At 33.8% G+C, this 21,462-nt stretch overlaps 1 protein-coding gene across 1 annotated transcript in view; it reads left to right on the top strand.

Moving 5' to 3' along the window:
• Nucleotides 1–293: 293 nt before the first annotated feature.
• The window catches only part of LOC143247107 (uncharacterized), a 32,252-nt gene continuing 11,083 nt past the window's right edge, over nucleotides 294–21,462 (top strand). Inside the window, exons 1-3 of the mRNA XM_076494589.1 lie at nucleotides 294–440; nucleotides 11,357–11,565; nucleotides 19,265–20,115. Coding sequence (XP_076350704.1) covers nucleotides 308–440; nucleotides 11,357–11,565; nucleotides 19,265–20,115 — 1,193 coding nt within the window. The 5' untranslated portion in view covers nucleotides 294–307. The remainder of the gene's footprint in view (nucleotides 441–11,356; nucleotides 11,566–19,264; nucleotides 20,116–21,462) is intronic.

Genomic DNA, 21,462 nt, shown 5'->3' with positions numbered 1-21,462 from the left:
TTAACAATCAATTCGTTCCCACTGTTAAATCAGCTGATTGGTTGCTATTCCTCTGTCAGTCAACGTCACGAATTGTGAGTAGCTGTTGAGTTGCACATGATGTCATCTCCACCAGTTATCGTAACTACCGCTACACGAGCCGGCAGTTACTGGCTGAGAGCTCGCGCGCCTACACTATTGTCGTCAATGCCGTGTGACGTCACACGCTCATGTGGTATTATGGCTTTACGATAATAAAGTAGCTGTAGAAAATACAACACTACAAAGAAGGCATCATTCAGTGTGATGTGTTCGGGTAGTTTCTCAAATGCTCTTGTCGTGTTGTGCGTGTCTGTCTAACCTGGCTGACCACCACTTTTCGAGTCGCGGGACTACCTCGCCCGCCTCATTTGGCACTGAAGAGGATGGTTCTGGAATAGGGTCATCGTCATCTGCTGCAGGTTTGTTTCTTAGGGCAAATATTTTTTTTTAAATTATAATTTAATAATCGGCACCAGTACTTTAACAGGAAAAGAACGCAACCTTTAATGGCCGTCCTCTTGAATCTTGAGTTTTTAAGGGTTACAATGTCTTCGCTCTAATTATTTCCTGTATTACTCAATAACCGATCATTCAAATAATGTAATTTTCACATTAGTTCTCTCATATTTATCTTCGATCGACTCGTGAGAAACAGTCTTATCTGTCTATTATACTGTTAGAAGCAACAGTTGGTCATGTGTGCGTTTCTCAAACAGAGGTAGGAAATAAAAACCCGTGGATAGGAAAAACAACCAAGTATGAGATTGAAATTTCTAGAAACTAGCTTCCCCTACAAAAAATCGGTGAAGTTTTTAGATCAATTTTAGCTGATTTTCCAGAAGTTTGGTTTAAGCACATTCAAAATTAATGGAAATATCCTGGAATTTCTCTAGCTCATAGATACCGGATCAAACTATTCAGCTAACTCACGGGAACTTTTATAGATCCATTGCTAGCTGGAAAAAATTATAAACCCCGTTGGTATGGAATTTGAGGGCAGCATATGACTGTTTGTTCATTTGGTTGTATAGTTTCTTAGGAGTTTGAAACTTTAATTTATTTTGTCCTGGTGTAGTCTAGTGGTTAACATTACATGTAACTTAATGTCTAAGGTCGAGTCGTGATATTTCTACGGGCATTTAATTTGCCCTGAAGTAGGTTAGTGGTCAACTTGTCATATTTCAGTTTAAGGGCCAGGGTTCAAGTCCTGATGCTTCTTTGAGCATTTGTTTTGGCCGGACGTTATCTAGTAATTAACATGTAAAGTTGTAGCTAAAGACCCAAGATTCGAATTGGCACGTCATATATTTTATAGTAAATCTAATTATCCACTTCAGTGAGCTAGACAAAGCCCTTATAAAATTCAGTGTTTCTCTTTCTCCTCCATCCAATCACTATTTAAAACTTAGGAATGGATAACTGAAATTATTGTTAAGTCTATGTGTGTATAAGGTGCCATTTAGAGCGAAAGTTTCAGTTCTATTAATTCATTCTGTAACCTTATCAGAAGTAATAAGCAGGTATTGATTTGACATTTAAAGTAATTCATTAAATAGAACGTTGACACTGAATATGATTTTTTTTGGTTGATTCTCATCTTTAATTATTTCGTAATTTTTTAAAAAATAATTGATTTTGATCATTTATTACACCACACTCTTATTTCCGACTGATCTTGGTTTTTCAACATACCGTAGTTTTTCTACTTATTACAATGGTTTAGTGCTCTCACTTTTCCTTTTATAATAACGCTAATACACGAACCTGTGTTAAGGAATGCAAGTTTGGGGCGGGCAATAGGTGATAACAAAGTTTTGCTCCGAAATTGTTCAACTTTTTCTTTCAAGGTTCAGCATTAATTAACTATCATACGTGTGCTGTGAGTACCAGAGTACTCCATATGTGATCTTTACTATGCTCTCCTTAGTGTTAGTTTCTTGTTGTAATTAAATGCGTTTTCTGTAAGAGGTATAGCATTTAATTACGTATTCCTTCTCACCACTAAGCCTAACGTGATACTTCGTTTTACTTCCATGTAATGAATTTATTATTCATCTTGTTACTTATTTGAATTTAAATGGGCCAAATAATTTTGTTTTCATCATTTTGTTACACATTTGAATTTAAATGGGCTAAATAATTTTGTTTTCGTCATCTTTGTTTCACATTTGAATTTAAATAGGCCAAATAATTTTGTTTTCATATCGTCCAAGTTGTTCACTGATTTTTATTTGTAACTTTGTTTGATTATGTATTTCATTGTCACAGTGTTTCCATATAATTTAATCTTTGGTTATACACGTATATGAATATATAAATGCATAGTAGATTAATAAGGCACGTGCCATTACACAGACTTGCTCTACATTTCCAAACAACATTTAGCCTTAAGATAGAAGAAATGCTTTCCCAGCTAAAGACGTTAGAAGAAGGAAAGACAAATCACATTCTTTCGTTTTATAGGAATCCAGGTTTAATATTTATCTAAAAATGATAAGTTGGATTCAATATTTTGCTACGTTTCTAGAAATACTTGTCCCCTGTTGTAACAGCGGCAAATTCATGGATTTACAAGGTAAAATTGGAGGTTAGAATCCTTACGGTGGATCCGAAAGAAAACTCACTGTGGCTTTGCTCTAAAACAATCAAACAATCTAAAAATCTCTTTTAGTAAAGCAAAAAAATCAGAGATATTTCTGGGAGGTAAGACCTACTTTGAAAAAATTATGTTCGTTAACATTTCAATAACTCTCCCTGGGTGATAATGCTGGGACAAAGCATGAGCTTAGGGAATGCCTTTGTTTTATTTTTTATAATTGAAAACTGCAGTTTTCTGAAACAGATTGTGTATCACAATAATTTTGTGTAAGTTATATAAACAAATTTTATGAATAGAAAAACATTTAACGGAAAGTAGGGCTCGTTGGTAATTCGTACAATTGCTATACAAAGTATTAAAATTAAATAAATGCTGCAATAAGAAATACACAAACAAGTAAAGTTATACTACTTAAATATATATTAAAACGATTTTCAATCCTAACTCTGGGTAGTAAATTTCGACGTTTGTACTTAATTATACAGATCACAATGCGAACCACAATAGGGATTAAAATAATTTAAAAGTCTATCCAACTATTATCATTTAACTCGTTTCTTTACTTTTATTGCAGCATTTATTTCGATTTAGATACTGCTTATAGCCATTCTACGAATAACCTACGATTCCTATTTTCTATTAAAATTTTAATTTTTTCCTATTTATTTGTTCGGTTGTTATATGTCTATAGAATGGACACAACATGTATATACTTTCAGTATAACTGTATCTCTGATAGCTATAACTTTTACCCGAATAAAAACCACAATCACAAATTTATAAAATTTAATCATTACTTTGGCTTATAGATAAATATATAAAATTGTGAAAGTATGATTTAAATTTTATAAGTTGGTTATTGCGGTTTCAATACTTGTTTGGTTAGTTTTTTATAGCAGGATCTCTGTTTCATTTTAAATCTTAAAAATATTAATACTCTTGTTTGTGTATTTTTATGTTATACCTGTATAAAGTATATACTTTGCTTTAAGAAGCTGTTACCTGTCTATTCTTCGATATGTAGTGCTATCCATTGGGTTTTAAAGATATTTAAGAACGTGATGATACATTTACTATTTATAAAAAAAAAACCCTGTAGATATTTATTGGAATATTAAAAACGGATACCCACAGAACATTGGTCAAGTAAGTTGGAGAAATCTGTAGCGATAATCAGACCCGTTTAGGAGCTAGCCTCGCTGACGTGATCAGTCAGGTAGGTAGTATACGAAGTTGGTTATTTAAAAACTTGTGAAGTGTTATTCCTGAAATGTTAGCGATCTTTTAGCCAATTATTAGTGTATAATCGCACACTCTGTCGAAACTAATGTTTTGATTGGCCGGTTTTTCGCATGTACTTGTACCTGTTAGGAGTCAGGGTCCCGTTGATTTTATGAAGAACCTTAAAGGAACACGTAAAGAACACACCTTGAGATGGGAATATAGATATACGTAAAGAACACACTTTGAAATGGGAGGCTAGATAAATATACGTAAAAAACACACCTTGAGATGGGAATATTGATATACGAACATACCTTGAGATAGGAATATAGATTTACGTAAAGAACACACCTTGAGATAGGAATATAGATATACGTAAAGAACACACCTTGAGATGGGAATATAGATATACGTAAAGAACACACCTTGAGATGGGAGGCTAGATAAATATACGTAAATAACACACCTTGAGATGGGAATTTTGATATACGTAAAGAACACACCTTGAGATGGGAATATAGATATACGTCTTCCAAGACTCGTTGCTTTCATTTAGTTCTTCATTCTTTTGCGTGACGTCCTGTTCTAATGAATCATTTTCATCACTTATTATCAGTCGTTTGTTTCTAATTGATTTCCTTTTTCAAGAAAGAAACCCTCAACTCAATTATATTTGTGATCGTTAGGTTTTTGTAACAGTGAAAGGAGTTGGTGATACAGATCATACTATTGTTAGTAATGGACCAAATCAATTATTACATGTTAAAAAGACAAATCATGTTAGACTTAAGGTGGTGTGATACTTTTTCAACGTAAAGTACAGAGTCACTAAAGAACCAATTTTGCTCTTTTACTAACAGCCACTGACGTCATAATCATGACGTAGTTGATTCATTCACTAGGATAGTACAAATTCTGGACCATTGACGTCAGAGCTAAATCCTGCAACATTATCGATCAAACAATAAGAAAAGTCCTAGCCACGAGAGTTTAAGATACTTCTATATTTATCCTTCTTAGCCGCGGCTATGTACGATAAGTGTTCTGTATGCTGATAGTATGGAATTCTTTGGGGATGGGTGTTCCTTACAAAGCCTCGAACTGCGTCCGTCTTTAAGAGAACTGTTTTTCACACTAGGATGTTGATATTCACGTATTTGATGTATAATCTAAGGTAAATTTAGAAACGGAATGAAATGAATGAAACTTCGATCTCACTGAAAAATATTCTATAATTTTATTTAACATTATTAGAAAGAACCAATTAATTAAGTAATAAACATCGCAAAACACGATCATTTTATTTAACATTGTTAGAAATAAATGACTAATAAAATGATGAACTTTGAAATTAACTCATTGATTTACAACATTTCAAACATTATTAGAAATAAATGATTAAAAAGAGATAAGTTCTAAATTTAACTCACTGATTAACAGCTTTTCAAACATTATTAGAAATAACAGATTAACAAAGAGATATGTTCAAAGTTTAACACCCTCATTAACACTTCTTCAGTGAGCTTTAGATATTATATTACATGTTTGTTACATTATTTGGAACAATAAGACTATTTTTCAAGTGTACAAAATTTTCCTTCTCTCTTTGTTTATCACTCTGTTTTGGAGAGTTTTATTATACATCTACACACACATAGAAATATTACCCCTGTAAACTAAGCATGTTAGCATGACTTTGTAGGTGTACTGCAAAACATCATAAATAGGTACAGAGTAGAAACAAATGTCAATTAATTTCAAGATTAAAACGCAACCTACAAAAAATAAATGTGGAATAATAAAAATGTGGGAAAATTATACACATTTAACATTTTTTTATAGATTCAAAAATTGCATTTTAGATTTAGAACAATTAAATTATATAAAGATAGACGAGAGCATACATACTCCGTACTTTCACTGTGGTTGCATGATAAAAGTAGCAGTTAACCCCGTTATTAGGTTCAGAAGAGACGGAAAAACCTTTATGGTTACAGACGCTACTGACTGTCTGCCTTTTCTCTAATCAGTAGATAAGAATTAGGAACGTCTAAGTCTGAACTCTATGATTGGTGTCGTTTAGCAAGGATTGACAAGTTTAAGCAAGACGCTTAAGGGTTGTTTTTTTAAGAAAATTCATGGGATTTTTTAGATTTTGTTAAAAACTTGAAGAAAAAGTATTTATATACTTTTGCTATTATTTTATTCGTATATTGATAGCTCCTTCTACATTTGTGTTTATTTCCGGTCATACAGAAAAAACACATTTATATTCCTTTATTCAATAACTTTCATTCTTTCGTATTCACAAGACTTGTGTATCAGGTAATATATTCATATTCAGGATAAGGAGAATTTTTTGTTTTTAATATCATATCCTAAATTAACTAGAATGAGTAAAGAGTTTTATGCTATCTCAGTTAGTTTGGTTTATTAATGTAAAATTTGAAAACAGAAATATTCATAATTATCAATTTATAAGTTGTATGGTTTTTTCAATGACGATTTAATCGCATATCCACAACGAATAAATTAAAATACTGTAGCACCATCTAGTAGCTTTTATCTACATTATGTCTCATTGTAAAGGTTACCTGTGAAGTAATAACTAACTAAATTTTGCTTTGTTGATGACAAAACTTGCATTATTAACCAGTGTTAAATGGGTCACCTCCAAGATAAAATTAGATCATTCAATTTAAAAAATGATTGTTTTGTATTTTTCTAAATTTTAACTACTATTACCGTTTCTTTCTGCTAGGTCACATTATTAATGCGCTTTTATATATAGCTTATTGTGACATTTCCTATAATTAGATACCAAAGGTTTTATCAACCTTTTCGTAGAGTATTTTTAATAGGACTTTTTAATTAATTAATTTTTAACGAAGATTAAACTGGTGTTTGTAAGCTAAAACTATCAATTCAGTTAAGGCCTAATAAAGTTTACCAATTAGTTTTGCAATGATCATGAATCCCATTATGACGAGATGAAATTAATACCGCTGAAATTTTAAAAGTTGAGGAGCTTCTCTTCAGTTATAAAGTAGGCGTAGTGATTCGAACGATGGTCTAATTTAGTTCTTAAATTATCTCTTCACTTACTGGGGGTACTTTCCTATTCTTAATGCTCTAGGACGCTGATTGCTAAAGCTCTGCATTTACGGAAACTTTCGGCGTGAAAGTTTATATTAATCATGGTTTTATTTTTCGAATTTTTTAAAACACCAAAATCTTTCAAAGCACAGGACTGATATGACGGTACCAAATGACACCTCTGCTGAAAAATAATTAGAAAACTGGTAATTTTCTGGTGATAGCAGAACAATCTAGAATGTTGACACGTTCTTGTTGTAGAACTTTGACACGTTTTTGTTATATAACTTTGACACTTTCTGATTGATAGTAGAACAATTTCGAACTTTGACACTTTTTGGTTGTAGAGCTTCATACTTTTTTATGGATATTAGAACTCTCTGTAGAATTTTAGGTTTGTTTTGGTGACTAATATTATACTGCATATATAAAGATCATTTTCAAGCTTAGCAAATTGCAACTCGGTGAAAAAGTTTTAGGCTTAGCGAATTGGAATACAATAAAAATTTACTGAAAAGAAACTTTTATATAAAGGTTGTACAAACATGACTTCTTTCTGCTTGTTTATCACAAAGAAATCACGAAACCAACATGTGTACTTCTTTTTTTAATCCAGCAAAGTAAATATCTGCGTGGGACGACTCCTACATTATGTATTTTCTATTTTGAAAACCTTTTTTTTTGTTACAACAAATTACATTATGTGAACAGAAGATCTTGCTGCGATTGTTTCTCGCACGTGCATAACATTTGAAAATATTTGAAGTTTAGCCCATTTGTTATTTAAACGTTTTACACTTAACACTCTAATACAGTTTAATAATTCCTCTACGGTTAACCCATTACACTCAAACATAATCCCACTATGGTTAAATCTATAATCTCGCTACTCTTAAATCAATAAATCTACAATAGTTAAATATATATAAGCCCAGAACAGTTAAATTTATAATCCAATTACACTTAAATCTGTAATCGCTCTACCTTTAAATGTATCATCCAACAACATTTAAATCTATAATCCTACTACAGATAAATTTATAATCTCATTATAGTTAAATCTAAAATTCCTCTTCTAATCTTAACTGTGTCACCATTTTTCTTTCTGGTTCTGAAAAACTTATCTTTCAGTTTTATTCTTCATTTATTTAATTTTCAAACACACCTAGAGCATCTCTTTATTTCTCTTCTTCACCTTTTCTTTACATATCATGAACACCGATTAATTTCCATTCATTTTAGTCTTTTTCTTAACATTTATAAATTGTCCCTTATACCTTTTTCATTTATTTATCTTGTTTTTATTGGTTGATATAAGTAAATTTTGATAATAATACTTATCTTTTCCTTCTGTTATTCTCTATGCTGAATATGACCCAATGATTAGCGTACCGGACTATAGATTTGAGGTTTTTTGAAATACACTATCTCTTCGCAAAAAGAGAGAAATCGCATTATTCACGTTAAATTATAGATGCGTATAAGTATAACTGTCAAATTTCATTATTTAACTAGAGTAACCCAGGAGTTGACAGTGGGTGATATTGATTACACTTGACTACTTGTCATCATTCTAGTTAACCTTTCAAAAGTAGGGATAGGTAGCGCAGATAGTTCCACGCGCAGAATTGCACAAAAATCAGCAAACAATCTCAGGTTTTTAAAAATATTTCTGTCTACATCTGTCTTTTTTCTCTTACATCTGTAGTTTTTATCGTTCAGCTATTTCCATCTCTCCATTAAAATCAGCGTTTCTTGTCTGTCACTCACATCAGTCCCCCTGCTGGGACAGCGGTAAGTCTACAGATTTACAACGTTTAAGTCAGGGGTTCGATTCCCCTCTGTGGACACAGTTATAAGAAAACACACACACACACATCAGAGGTTTTAGTTTGTTTTATCTGTTTAAAAGTAGTTAAACTGTATTTTATAATTTGTCTCATGTTTTTCTGTCTTACAGCTGTCGGCCCGGCATGGCCAGATGGTTAAGGCGCTCGACTGGTAATCCGAGGGTCACGGATTCGAATCCCTGTCATACCAAACATGCTTGACCTTTCAGCCGTGGGGGTGTTATAAAGTGACGGTTAATTTCACTATTCATTAGTAAAAGAGAAGCTTAAAAGTTGGCGGTGAAGGGTGATGGCTAATTGCTTTCCCTCTAGTCTTACACTGATAAATTAGGGACGGCTAGTGCAGATAGCTCTCGTGTATCTTTGCAAGAAATTCGAACCAAACTTAAGCTGTATTTCTTCTTCCGAATCTCGTATAAAAAGCTTTATTCATTTTTCAATTATTTAGTTTTCTTTTATTTCTCATCAATTTTTACATTTGTCTCTATATTTATATCTGTCGCTTACATCAACAGTTATTTTCAACTATTTATTTTTATGTATCTTCTAAGTATATATCCCATTCTGTTTCTCTTACAAGTAGTTCTTAATTTTATTCAGCTCTCTTTTCTATATCTGTCTCTCATTCAATTATTTCTTTTCTTTCTTTTTTATACTTCATGTATTTTATATATTTATAAATCATATTACCTGGTGACATTTTTATCTTTCAGTTATTTCTTTGTTTGCTTCTTCCCATCTTTTTAGAGAAAGATGTTGTAAAGCGAGGATAAATTTTTTTAAATACTTTTTGGAATATATCCGATAGAAAATAGTACTTTACAATCTGGCTCATGGAAACAAAATGGATGAGCAATATCATACATTATATCTCTTAGATATACACAACTGTTACCATTTAAGTATCGTGCAAATGTTAAATTTAGTTATGTTTAGAAGTGATAGTTTATCGCAGATTTGTTTATGAATCGTACGTTGAGTAGTACAATAGTTGTGAATTAGCGCTTCTTGTATTATTGTGCCATGTTACTGGAAACTTTCAGTTTTCTCTGTTTCATTAAACTATTGATGCATCGTATTATCATGTAGTGTGTAGAACGTTCTAGCCCACTGTAAATCTATAAATACGAGTAAAAATTGCAGTTAAAGGTAGTTAGTTGGTTAGATGGATAACTAGAGCTAGATTGTGTCTTTGTGAGTTTAATCGTAAAGAGCGTATAATTGTGCTTTTTAAAGTGAAATAATTATATATTGTACTGTAATAACAGAATAGAGAAGAATAATTTGTATTATCATTTGTGTTTAAAGTATTTGAACAAATCTGTAGAGCTTTTGATGAAAAGAGGCATTTATTTGAAGTTTTGGATACAAGTGTGATAATTAACTGTGTAATGAATAAGAGGCATTTATTTGAAGTTTTGGATACAAGTATGATAATTAACTGTGTAATGAATAAGAGGCATTTATTTGAAGTTTTGGATACAAGTGTTATAATTAACTGTGTAATAAATAAGAGTCATTTATTTGAAGTTTTGGATACAAGTATGATAATTAACTGTGTAATGAATATTTGTATATATGTTTGACTTGTTTTAATATAATATTTCAAAACAAGTGGATTGTGTGCTGCTTGTTTACTGTTGAAATCTATCGCTAACAAGTCACACACACTTACTCTAAAGAATCTGGCCCATCCGTATATAAAAACCGAAAAGTATTTTATATTGATGATATTAAAAAAGCACGTAGGTTCAAAATGATAAAAACCCTATAAACTAAGTTTATTTGAAACATGAACTTTTCTTCTTCAGGGGCAAACTGGGAATAATTTATATTGAATATTGCATATTACCTGTTTTGAGCTAGTCAATTATCAGAATACTCAATCTGTAACCATATATGACCCAGTACCTGTGATGAGTCAAAATACAACTATGGTTTCATTTAATATTCACAGTACCAAACTTGTAACAATATTGCAGCGATTTTTTTACAGTCATAACTGAGAATCCTAATAGTTCAACTCGGATGTTCGAAGAAATTTTATTGTTAAGTATATCACACAATGATTTGAATCAATTGGTAAGTTGAATGATTATATATGACCTTTAATTACAGTAAATATATATTAAAGCATTTAGACGACACGTTTAATATAGATGGTAACGTACTAAATAGTGTAACTGAAGGAATTTGGCATAATATTAGATAAAGAACTCAAGCTATTTTAACATGAGTTAGCACACAGGACCACATACAATAGGTGCAATAAACTCTAAAAATAGGCCCAAAACTAGAGCGTTTTCGAATAGTTGACTATTCTTCAGAGTAGTAAAGAAAAAGTCATTTAGTCGAAGACGCTCAAATTTTAGACCATTTCTGAAATCCATCACTACAATTATAACTGTTCTTTGGTGTTACATGAAGTTATTGTAACGTAGGTAGCAAGGAACTTTCTTGAGAATTAAGTTACAATTAATTTTAAGTATATTTAGCCAAAGTCTAAATAGAAATAATTGAAATATTTAATTAAAAGAAGCTAAAAATTGAACTATATTTTTCTTAGTTTCGGCTGAATTAAGTCCAGAACCAAACAGAGCAATCACTTCAGAACCAGTTTCAACGACGTCAAATGTTTCATTAAGTCAGAAAGGTGTAATAACTACGCAAATTGCGGCGGGTTTTTCATCCAGCTTAACCGTCACCACCGTTACCACCAGAGAAACAGTGAGCTCATCAGAAAAATCCACCATGTTTCTACTTCAACAGTCTGAGGTTAATAATTAGTCTCTAATAATACACTATGTTTCATAGAAGTTAGAACTCTGACTATACATCAACAATCTGAAGGACTAGACGAATACTTAATATCTCTAACATTAACAATACACTAAATTTTGCAGGAGTCTAAACATCAATAATACAAGCTTACGAGTTTAAACTTCATAAAAGTTGTTTTGGTTTTAATAACAGATGCTCTGTAATTCAACTACACAGACTTCGAAAATAATATTTTTTTTTTCTATCACGTAAGGATTTTTTACAAATCGCGAAGAAAAACTCTGTCTTAGATCAAACTATTATTTCGTTCACCACAATAATTTTTTTTATTATGACCTTTATTAACAAAAATACAAATAAGTTGAAGATAACGAAGAACATTAATGTCAAACAAAAATGCACCCCCATTCATCCTGATTTATTTTTGTGTGTAAAATCTACCTCTTATAATGTAAAAAATTATCTTTTATGGTCTTTTATTTATCGCATCTGGAGCATCATGTTTCAATGAGCAGCAGCATTTAGCCATCATGTTGATGTACCACCTTCCCTGATACCTTTTCTTCATTTTCATGAGGCCTTGATGAAACCTTTCCCCTTGTTCCTCGCTGACGACACCGAAATTTGTAGGGAAATAATCAATATATAAGTGTAAGAAACGATTTTTCAAGCTCGTATTACAACCCGACTCTTGGAATTTATCGAGTGCGTTATTAACAATACTTTCTTATTTTCTTCATTGTTGTTTCCTAAATATTTGTCAATAACATCTTTAAATGAAATCCACGATTTTTTTTCAACTTTCCTGACTGTTATTTAGAACTGTTCATTCAAAGCCAATTCCTTAATCTGAGGCCCAATAAAAATCATTTCTTTAAGTTTTGCTAATGAAAGAGCTGGGAATTGCCCACATTGATACTTGAAATAATTGTTATTTTTGTCTAAGACCTTTACAAACTACTTTAAAAAGTACAGTTTTATGTGAAGCGGAGATGATAGGACTTTCTTTATGTCAATTTGACTTTCGCGTTCAGTTTAAAATTCAAAAGCAGCTAAAATGGTACAGAAAAAATACATCATTTAACAGTAGCGAAATGTTGTTTTTAAACAATGCATTTTTTTCTGTACCATTTAACTGTTTTTGTATTTTAAATTTTGTAGAGTGTAGGATACGTCCTACATTTATGTTTCATGTTATGTGTTTTTATTTCCAGGTATTAGGCTGTCTGTACGTCACTATTGCTTCTTTATCCAGCGCTAATTTCGTACTATGCTATCCCGCCGTACACAAAAATCATTGAAATTTTATGTAACTGGATCGTTGGTCCAACAACATACAAGGAACTTTTAAGTCTCTACGAAGTCGTCAACAATGTTCTTTATATTTGACCTTATTAAAAAGTTCGAGATTTTCGCATGTTTCCTTCGAGTGGTCCGATGAGCAATAGGAACAGATGCATTTACGTAACCACTGTGAAGGAGAACACTTTTTAATCTTCTTCTTTAGGAAGAATCAATGAACTATCACCACTCACTTTGTTCATAGACTACAGCTTCTAGCACTGGTATCAATTCAGCAATACTGACCCTCGAGGTGGATTCCTGTGCATGATGAGACGACATTGTATAGAAGGTCCTGTACTTTCAATTTACCTTCTCTGTCATATAAACATCCAACCACATGTTTGCCGTGCGTGGCGACTGGTGAAGACGATGAGAGGATCCTGGTGATTGAAGGGTCCAACTCCAACAAACCCCAACAATCCACTTTGACCTTGAATTCCTATAGACTGACAGCCTTTGGGTAGCCCCAAGGGTCAGTTGACACCAGCCTAACAGGACCAACGGTTAATCCCACTATTCGATGATAAAAGAGTAGCCAATGAGTTTGTGGTAGGTGGTCATACACTGTTAAATTATGGATGGCTAGGGCAGATAGCCTTCGTATAGCTTTGCGCGAAATTAAAAAGAAACAACAGCAAACAAATAAATGTATAAAGTGCACACTAGTATATATATATATATATATATATACGTGTGTGCGCGTTTATCTGTAGTTATTAGATTATTCAGACTTCCTTTTGCAACCTCTTTATGCCTGAACATCACGCGAAATCCTAAGATAGTTCACACAAGGATTCCCGTGTTGGACTTTCTCAAGGGCCGTTATGGACATCGTGTTTGACACTAGTGTTTGGGTATAATGGTGGCAAAGACCATGATGACTAGGAGTGTGAACTTGGACCCTTATTGTGCTAATTATAGTGGGTCTCACCACTCTTACTTTCTTTCGTACCCTATGTGAGTTAAGGAGAAAGAGGTACAGCATCTGAAAATGGCTCACAACATTTCTTACCCTGAAGATTGGAAGTTATCATCCCTACCTCCATCTCAGACATGTGCTGCTGCACTACGTTCTACTGCTTCAGTGGAAGTTCAGACATATCTTTCCATGCTTCCAACAGAGTCACTTTAAAACCATGTTCATAGTCTTTTGCCGTCTTTGGATAAGCATTTTGACAAGTCCACGTTTATTCCTGTTTCTGTTCAAATGACTGCTCGGGTCCATTTCTTGGTGTATGCTAGAGTCCATCTTCTTTTTTCCTAAGATGTATTAGGTTGTCCAGAAATAAATGTCATTTTTAAACTACAAATTTTTGAAAAGTACAAACCAGTGTTGTAGAACATGCTTTGATCAAAGTAAGTACCATTTGCTTCAACATACTTTTGTCAACGTGTAACGATACTGTTTATGCCCCTGCTGCAGAATATATAGTTTTTATAGTCAATTAACTCCCTAAAAGCTTCTTTTGCAACTGCCTGGTTTTGAAAGTTTGTCAAAGTGCTTGAGAAAATGAATGTCTGTCGGGGAAAGGTCTGGGGAATAAGTGGATGAGGGAGAACCTCGATTCCAAATTCTTTCAATTTTGGGAGTGTCATCCTTGACAGGTCTTCAGTCAGCTCATGTGGAACCCTCTTATCAAACTTTTCTTCTTTCCAATCACACTCAGGTGGTTGTCTATACTTGATTTATTTATTTTCCCCAGCAGTCTGTCTCAACTGCTCTCCTTGATATGTTTTCATCCAAGGATGGCTTCCTTCCACAATCTTTGTGGTCTTCAAGACTTTCATCTGCATATCGAAACCTGCATATCCTGTATGTTTTTCCTTACAGGAAACATTTTTGAAGCCTGTTAATACAATCATCTTTTGGCAGTTTTCTTTATACAGAAGTGACAGGTTGTGTGATGTACAAGTACATGGAAGGGTGGCACCACTGGTCAACCAACATGTTCCCAACCTGTCTTTATCACTCGAAACACCCTTGAATAGCCATCGCCATCTATGTTCCTATGAGCTGTACCATCGCTATTTGTTCTCTCTAACTATCTCCTGGAGAAATCTATGATCAATCAGACCTTGATGCTCTCATTGAACAGTTGCTGTTTCGATTTTTTATCCTGAGGGACATAATCTGATATGGGGTGGTGTTGATATTGATGGGAGGGGTCATTCTGCGAAGTGTATTGCCTCTTTCCTTTTAGACCATTTTACACTAGTGGAATTCAAGCTTACTTTTCATTGGGCTGATAGTACATCAGTCAGACCTGATGATATGCACTATGAGAAGTTGTGCCATTTTTCTCCTGCCTTTCTTGCTATTCTTCGGGTAGTTTTTACCCAAATCTGGCAGAAGAATGCTTTTTCTGATCATTATTTAAGCCTGGGAAGGATCTCAAGATTCTTTCTGACTATCGTCCAAGATAAATAGAAGAAAATGCTTTGACGAGCTGTCTCCGTAAGGTCTTAGAAAGGATGGCTAATGTTTGATTTCTCGAATCAAACAGCCTCCTCTCACCCACCCAGTGTGGATTTGATGACAGCGCTCCACTGTGTACCATCTAATTCGACTTGAAACGTTGAGCAGAGAAGTATTTCTCAAGTGAAAACATCTTGCTTCAGTATTCTTTGACTTTGAGAATGGCTTATGGTAATATGCAGAGGTATGGCATTTTACGATACCTCCACTTATACGGGTTGCGTGGGCATTTGCACACTTTTATCCAAAACCTTTTTATCCAAAATCTGTGTGGATTCGACGCTTTCTCGTTTTTTCCCACAGGAACTTGGAGTCCCTTAGGGCTGTGTCTTGAGTGTCACACTTTTTATTATAAAGATTAATGCCATCAGTGGACAACTCCCCCTACAGTTGCAAAAGAGCTCTATGTGACCGACTTTCACATCTCGTGTTAGTCGTCAAGCATGAGGTTTCTTGGGCAGCAGACTGCCCTCAATCATTTGCTGAAATGCACCACAATAATCGATTTTACCTTCTCTCTCTATAAAACAGTTTGCATTCAGTTCTATCACTAATAGGGTACTCATCCCGATCCCGATCTCTGTCTCGGAGAAGTTCTGCTTCCTATGATTTCAGAGGCAAAGTTCTTATATTTAACAGCAAGCTGACAGTACAAAGATACTGAACATCCTCTATTCTACTGCTTAGGGCTTTGCCATGGTTTGATGGTTTCTCACAGGATCCCTTCTACAGCTTATGTGTTCATCGCCGAGTTGTATGCCATTTCTCTTGCCCTGTACTATTTATACCAATTCTCTTAGCCTTGTACTGGTTCTGTAATTGCTTTACGTTCGTTCTCACCCTGTACTCGTCGATATTTAAAACCGACTGACCCGTCTTTCTATATGTTCTGTTTCTGTCCAGTTTTTCTGGATATTAGGCCACGTCGGTATTCAGGTGACGAGCTCACTGACATCGCAGCTAAGCCTGTTTGCTTTGGTGTTGTTACTAATGCGCCTGTCCCATTTATAAACGACGGTCCTGTATTCAAGGCATGATTCCACGTCAGTTGGAAGTGGACTTGGAGTGAGTAACATGATAACAAGCTTTTCCAGATCAAACCTTCTGTTGCTCTTTGGCCTTCTTGTTTCTGTGAAGATCGTAAGGAGGAAGTTGTTATAGCAAGGCTATGTGTTGGTCACAGTTTCTAACTCATTGTTTTATTTTATACGAGACTGATGCACAAATGTGTAGTCTTTATGATACTAAAGTCACAATAACCAACGATTTACTGTCGTGCCATCGGTCTGACTCTGAACGGCGGTATCATATTAGACATGTTTTTTTCTATGGGTTCACCCCTGACGCTGAACAATATCATTGGCAATGGTGACACTGTCCACCTTACTTGTGTTTTTTAAATTTTAAAGGCCCATTGGTCTTTTCATTTCTATTTAAGTTTTTATCTGCTTTTTGAAGTTTCTTAAATTTTACCTTGATTAATTTTTACATTTAATGATTCAACTTTTAAGTCTTTTTTTTTTACTTGTTGTTCGGCACAGATAGCCTAGTTGCTTTACTCCAATAAATGCCAACCAACCAACCAGCCTCTTTTTCACGATTTCTGTACCAGTAATATTATGTCTGTAGAGAAAGTAACCTCTTAGCCCGAAGCCTGGACACCAAAATCTTTGAAGAATCTTTTTGAAGGTCCAAATCTGTCATCAAATGAATAAGTTCAATAAGTGTGAAAAGTTGTGGTTCAATTTCAAGACATTCCCATCATCATTCCTATTGACATCAGATTCAGAATCAGATGAATTCCTATCAAGAGTCTCCAGTGTAGTAGGTAGTGGTATATCAGATCCACGAGCAACGGATCTTGTAACAGATAGAAAAGTCTAATAAGAAATTTCATCTTTATTTCAAATGCTGTAGCTTACCACGGTATATGAACAAAAATAGTAGTCATCTCCATGGTTTCTATGCACATACCAGACCACTGGAATTGCAATAAACAAATAATTTTTCTTTGTTTTAACTTTTGGACACAAATTGTGCAGATTTCTTGCAAAGCACATGATTTTGTCTTGGTTCCCAAGTTGTTGTTTTTTTCAGAAATCCGCAAAATACGTCTTTTTGACGAATTTTGTAATGTTTTGCCTTTGTTGCTTTACAACAAATTTACCCCAAATATAACAGAATATTTCTAGTCATTTATACAACTTATTGTTGCCTTAGTGAAGAATGAATAATATTGAAAAGAAAAAGTAATGTCAAAGAGCACATTGAAACATACTCTCCAGAAGTGACACGTCATGTGGCCTATTAACCATCTATATACTAGAAATGTGTTTCTCGTGGATTCTAGAATGGTTTATAATACTCTCACGTCATGAATTGTCTAGAGAAATCTATAGCCAGTGGTTGCCAACAATTTAAGCATTACAAAATATGACCAGATTTCAATGAAAGTGATTCACTTATGTAAAAGTACATATGATGTTTTTGTGAAAATTCTGTAAGTGATGGAGAAAAATATATATCATTTTCAGATTCATTGTACAGGAATTACTGTAAAACGTGTAAATATTTTAACAAAATGAAAACATCGCAGGCCCATGTAATCTGAAAAATGGTTTGACAAAGATTTCACTAAAATCATGTTTTGAGTTTTTAATATGCTGTTGAAAATAATCTTTAATACGTTATTATTAAAGCTTTTCCCTGGAGAATCATGTTTTAAGTCCCTATCCTAAAGATCTCTTATCAATTAAGAATCAAGTTTCAATTCCTTGCTCTAAAGATGTTTTCAATCATGTTGTTAGTCCTTACTTTCCATATCTATTTACTTGATACTTCGTGAAAAGCAAATAGACTCATAAGATGATGCTATAATTTTAATTACTTTTGTTATGAAGCTCAGCAACTATGATATGAGATCTTACTTGGATTACTCGACGTTTACCTTAGTACTGACCTTGACCTACAAACAATACTAAGTGTTCATTTACATTCAGGCATATGAATTCTAATACATGGTATTTTTTATTTTAAATTTTAGGGTCTGATTTTTGTGAGATAGTTGATCTAATGTGACCTAAAGAAAAGAGTGTCACATCTTATCTGGGCTTCCTGCTATTGAGGCTTCATTTTGCGCGTTTTAAAATTTATTTCTAATCAACTGAGCTAGTTTGTTTGTTTGAAATTTAGTATAAAGCTACACACTGGGGTATTTGTACTCTGCCCACCACGGGTTTTGAAACTCGTTTTCTAGCGGTGTAAGTCTGCACTGGGGGACGAATGGGCTTCATTCAATGGTTAGTTATGCCTGAACTGTCAATACGAGGGTCCATTATTCGCTCCTTGTTGTTGAAAAAAAAAAAAACATTCCGTGGTGAATGTGCTATAAAATTAACGTTTAGATCTATGTTGGACAAGAATAAGAGAGGCAGTTAGGGTTGGGTGTTGTCTTCCTTCTACTTCAAAATTATGAGGAAAACTGTACACTGATAGCTTTTGTGTGGTTTTGCACTAAATTTATTAAAAAACAAATCTTTTGCTGGCGCAGTAACAATACGATAAGCAGTTATGATTATTCCAAAGTCTTAGATACAATATAAAACTATCAGCAGCTGGCACATAGAATTTAATTCTACTGCATGAGATGACTTACTTTAGTCGAGTTGTGACATCACTTAGGAGTCTGTTGTTGTTGTTTTATTGTAAATAGTTAAAGGCTTAACGATCTATTATATATATACATATATGTTATTTGGAAGCAAACGTGCAGTAGACATTCAAATTGTTTTTGCTTATTTTTAAATGTAATAGAAGAATAAAACCAAGTAACTTAGTTTCAAAGTTAAATCGAAGTAATCGTATTTGTTACAGGGTGAGTCTTTCACTGTACCAACTAGCCTCGTGGGTCCCGAAAACATCCTGTCGTTGTCCGAGGAGAGTTTTACGGGAGGGTCATTCACACTACCAGCTTTGGAATTTGACGAACCTGTAGAAAGATTTGAGGCGACACCAGCAGTTAGCAGTTTGGAAGAGATTTTACAGCCAGAATTCACCGCTATGATGACCTCCACAACCTCTTTGTCCGACCCCACCATAATGATTACCACAGCAGGTACTCTACCAAGCTTTCAAGACGACTCCTCTGTAATGATTATTGGTGGAGGCATCCTTCCCAGCTTTCAAGAAACATATTCCTCAAGATATCGCCGAGAAAGAGCACAGTCAACGGTTCTCACCTTTAAATACAAGGAAGTATCTCCGGAACAACATGAACCAACTAGTACGTCCACGGAGAACTTTCCATCCTCGTTTATTGATCTACAACCTTCAACGTCATCCCTTTCCTTTCACCTTTCGGAGCCAATAGGGTTTTATAGAACAATAGAATCACCCCTTATTTCACCAGTTTCTCCATCTTCTCAAGCTGCATCTGCTACTTATGTACCCTCTAGTTACCCTAGCCCACCTCTAACCCTGCATGAACCTACATTTCTTCATGTAGAACGTCTGGAGCCCGAACAAATCCCGTTTTCTTCTATCCCCCCTGAAATTGTACAAAGCTTACCAATGACTGAAAGTTCCACGTTCAATTTAGAAAGTAGCCACATAGTTTTAGAGATCTCACATCCAACTGAAGGGACGTCACCATCAAAATGTACAACTTTCAGTGTTCAAGGACAGGCTTCTGCTACAGTTCCAAGCTGTGTAATTCCTCAAACGAGGTACTGTTTATGTCACAGCATATAACAATGAAGCTTATAACTGAAAAGGCTAAACTTTATGACTAAAACGACACACACAGTCACGTGACTCTACTAACTGAAGTGACCCAATCGAATGGCTCGACTATATGACTTGGCTAACTAAATGTATTGTAACTTGGATGACCAAATAAACACAATCAAGGCTTTACTAACTGGAGACAAATACACATTACTGCACTAACTGAATAGAACCAATCACAAAAGTTAACTAATGGCACTTAAACAATCACGTTATTTAACTAACCAAGCAGACCTGATTATTTAATTTGTCTAACTTAACACAGTCAGTCACGTGATTTTACTAATCTAATATGTTCAAATGCATAATTTTACTAAATAAGCATATACGATCACGTTCTTTTACTGAACAAACTCGGTCAGGTGAATGGACACTGAATAAACCCAATCACGTGATTGGACTAACTGAATAGATTTATCACCTGATTCTCAATGTCTTAAACGCTGAATTACATGTTTAAAATTAAACAATTAAACTACCGCAGTTTTATAAGTTTCGTTATAAAAATATAGTAAAAACATTTGAATTCTCTATGGATATTCAAAACATCCTATACTCATTATATATAAAATACTCATTATATATAAAACATAATATTAAATATGCATATAATTTAGTGAAGAATGTATATATAGAATATTAATACTTAACAATCAAGTAAAACAAAACGTAATCTAAAGGAAGGACTGTGCTAAAAATAGCAAACACAAACCTTTGACGTAGGTTAAGAGTTATCCCTACAATAATGTGGGTCCTACTTCCTCAGTCACCTCCAAACTTAGGGTACATTTTGTATCCCACATTACAGCCTATAAGGTGGGAATCCTTTTTTGATTTTTTCTTAGGTTTGTTTTTGTTCATTAGAATATATATATGTATATATATATATAGAGAGAGAGAAATACTTCACCAGACTTCGAATAACACTTTTTAGGAGACTTAATTTCCAGAGGATTTACTTATAAGAGTTTTCGGGAAGGTGAATTAAGAGGAGCATTTTTATCAGCTTATATTCTTTTAGTGGTTTGGTGAGTTATTGTTTGGAGCATTTTAGTAATCTCAATTCTTTGAAATATTTCACTTAATTGGATTGTTTGACTGCCTAACTAAGTTGAATTTTTCAATTATTTTAGAATACGGATAGAATACGGATTTATAGGGATAAGTTAGCAAATTGGATATAAGAGTGGCTGAATGGCAGAAAGCACAGGTTTTTTACAAACGGAGTTAAGTCAAACTGGATTGATGCCACAAGTGGGGTACCTCAAAGTTCAGTCTTAGGAATT

The sequence above is a fragment of the Tachypleus tridentatus genome, chromosome 3 (genome assembly GCF_004210375.1).
Source record: "Tachypleus tridentatus isolate NWPU-2018 chromosome 3, ASM421037v1, whole genome shotgun sequence".
NCBI classification, from domain to species: Eukaryota; Metazoa; Arthropoda; class Merostomata; order Xiphosura; family Limulidae; genus Tachypleus; species Tachypleus tridentatus.
Note: the sequence above shows the minus strand (reverse complement) of the source record. Positions and strands in the feature narration are given on the sequence as shown.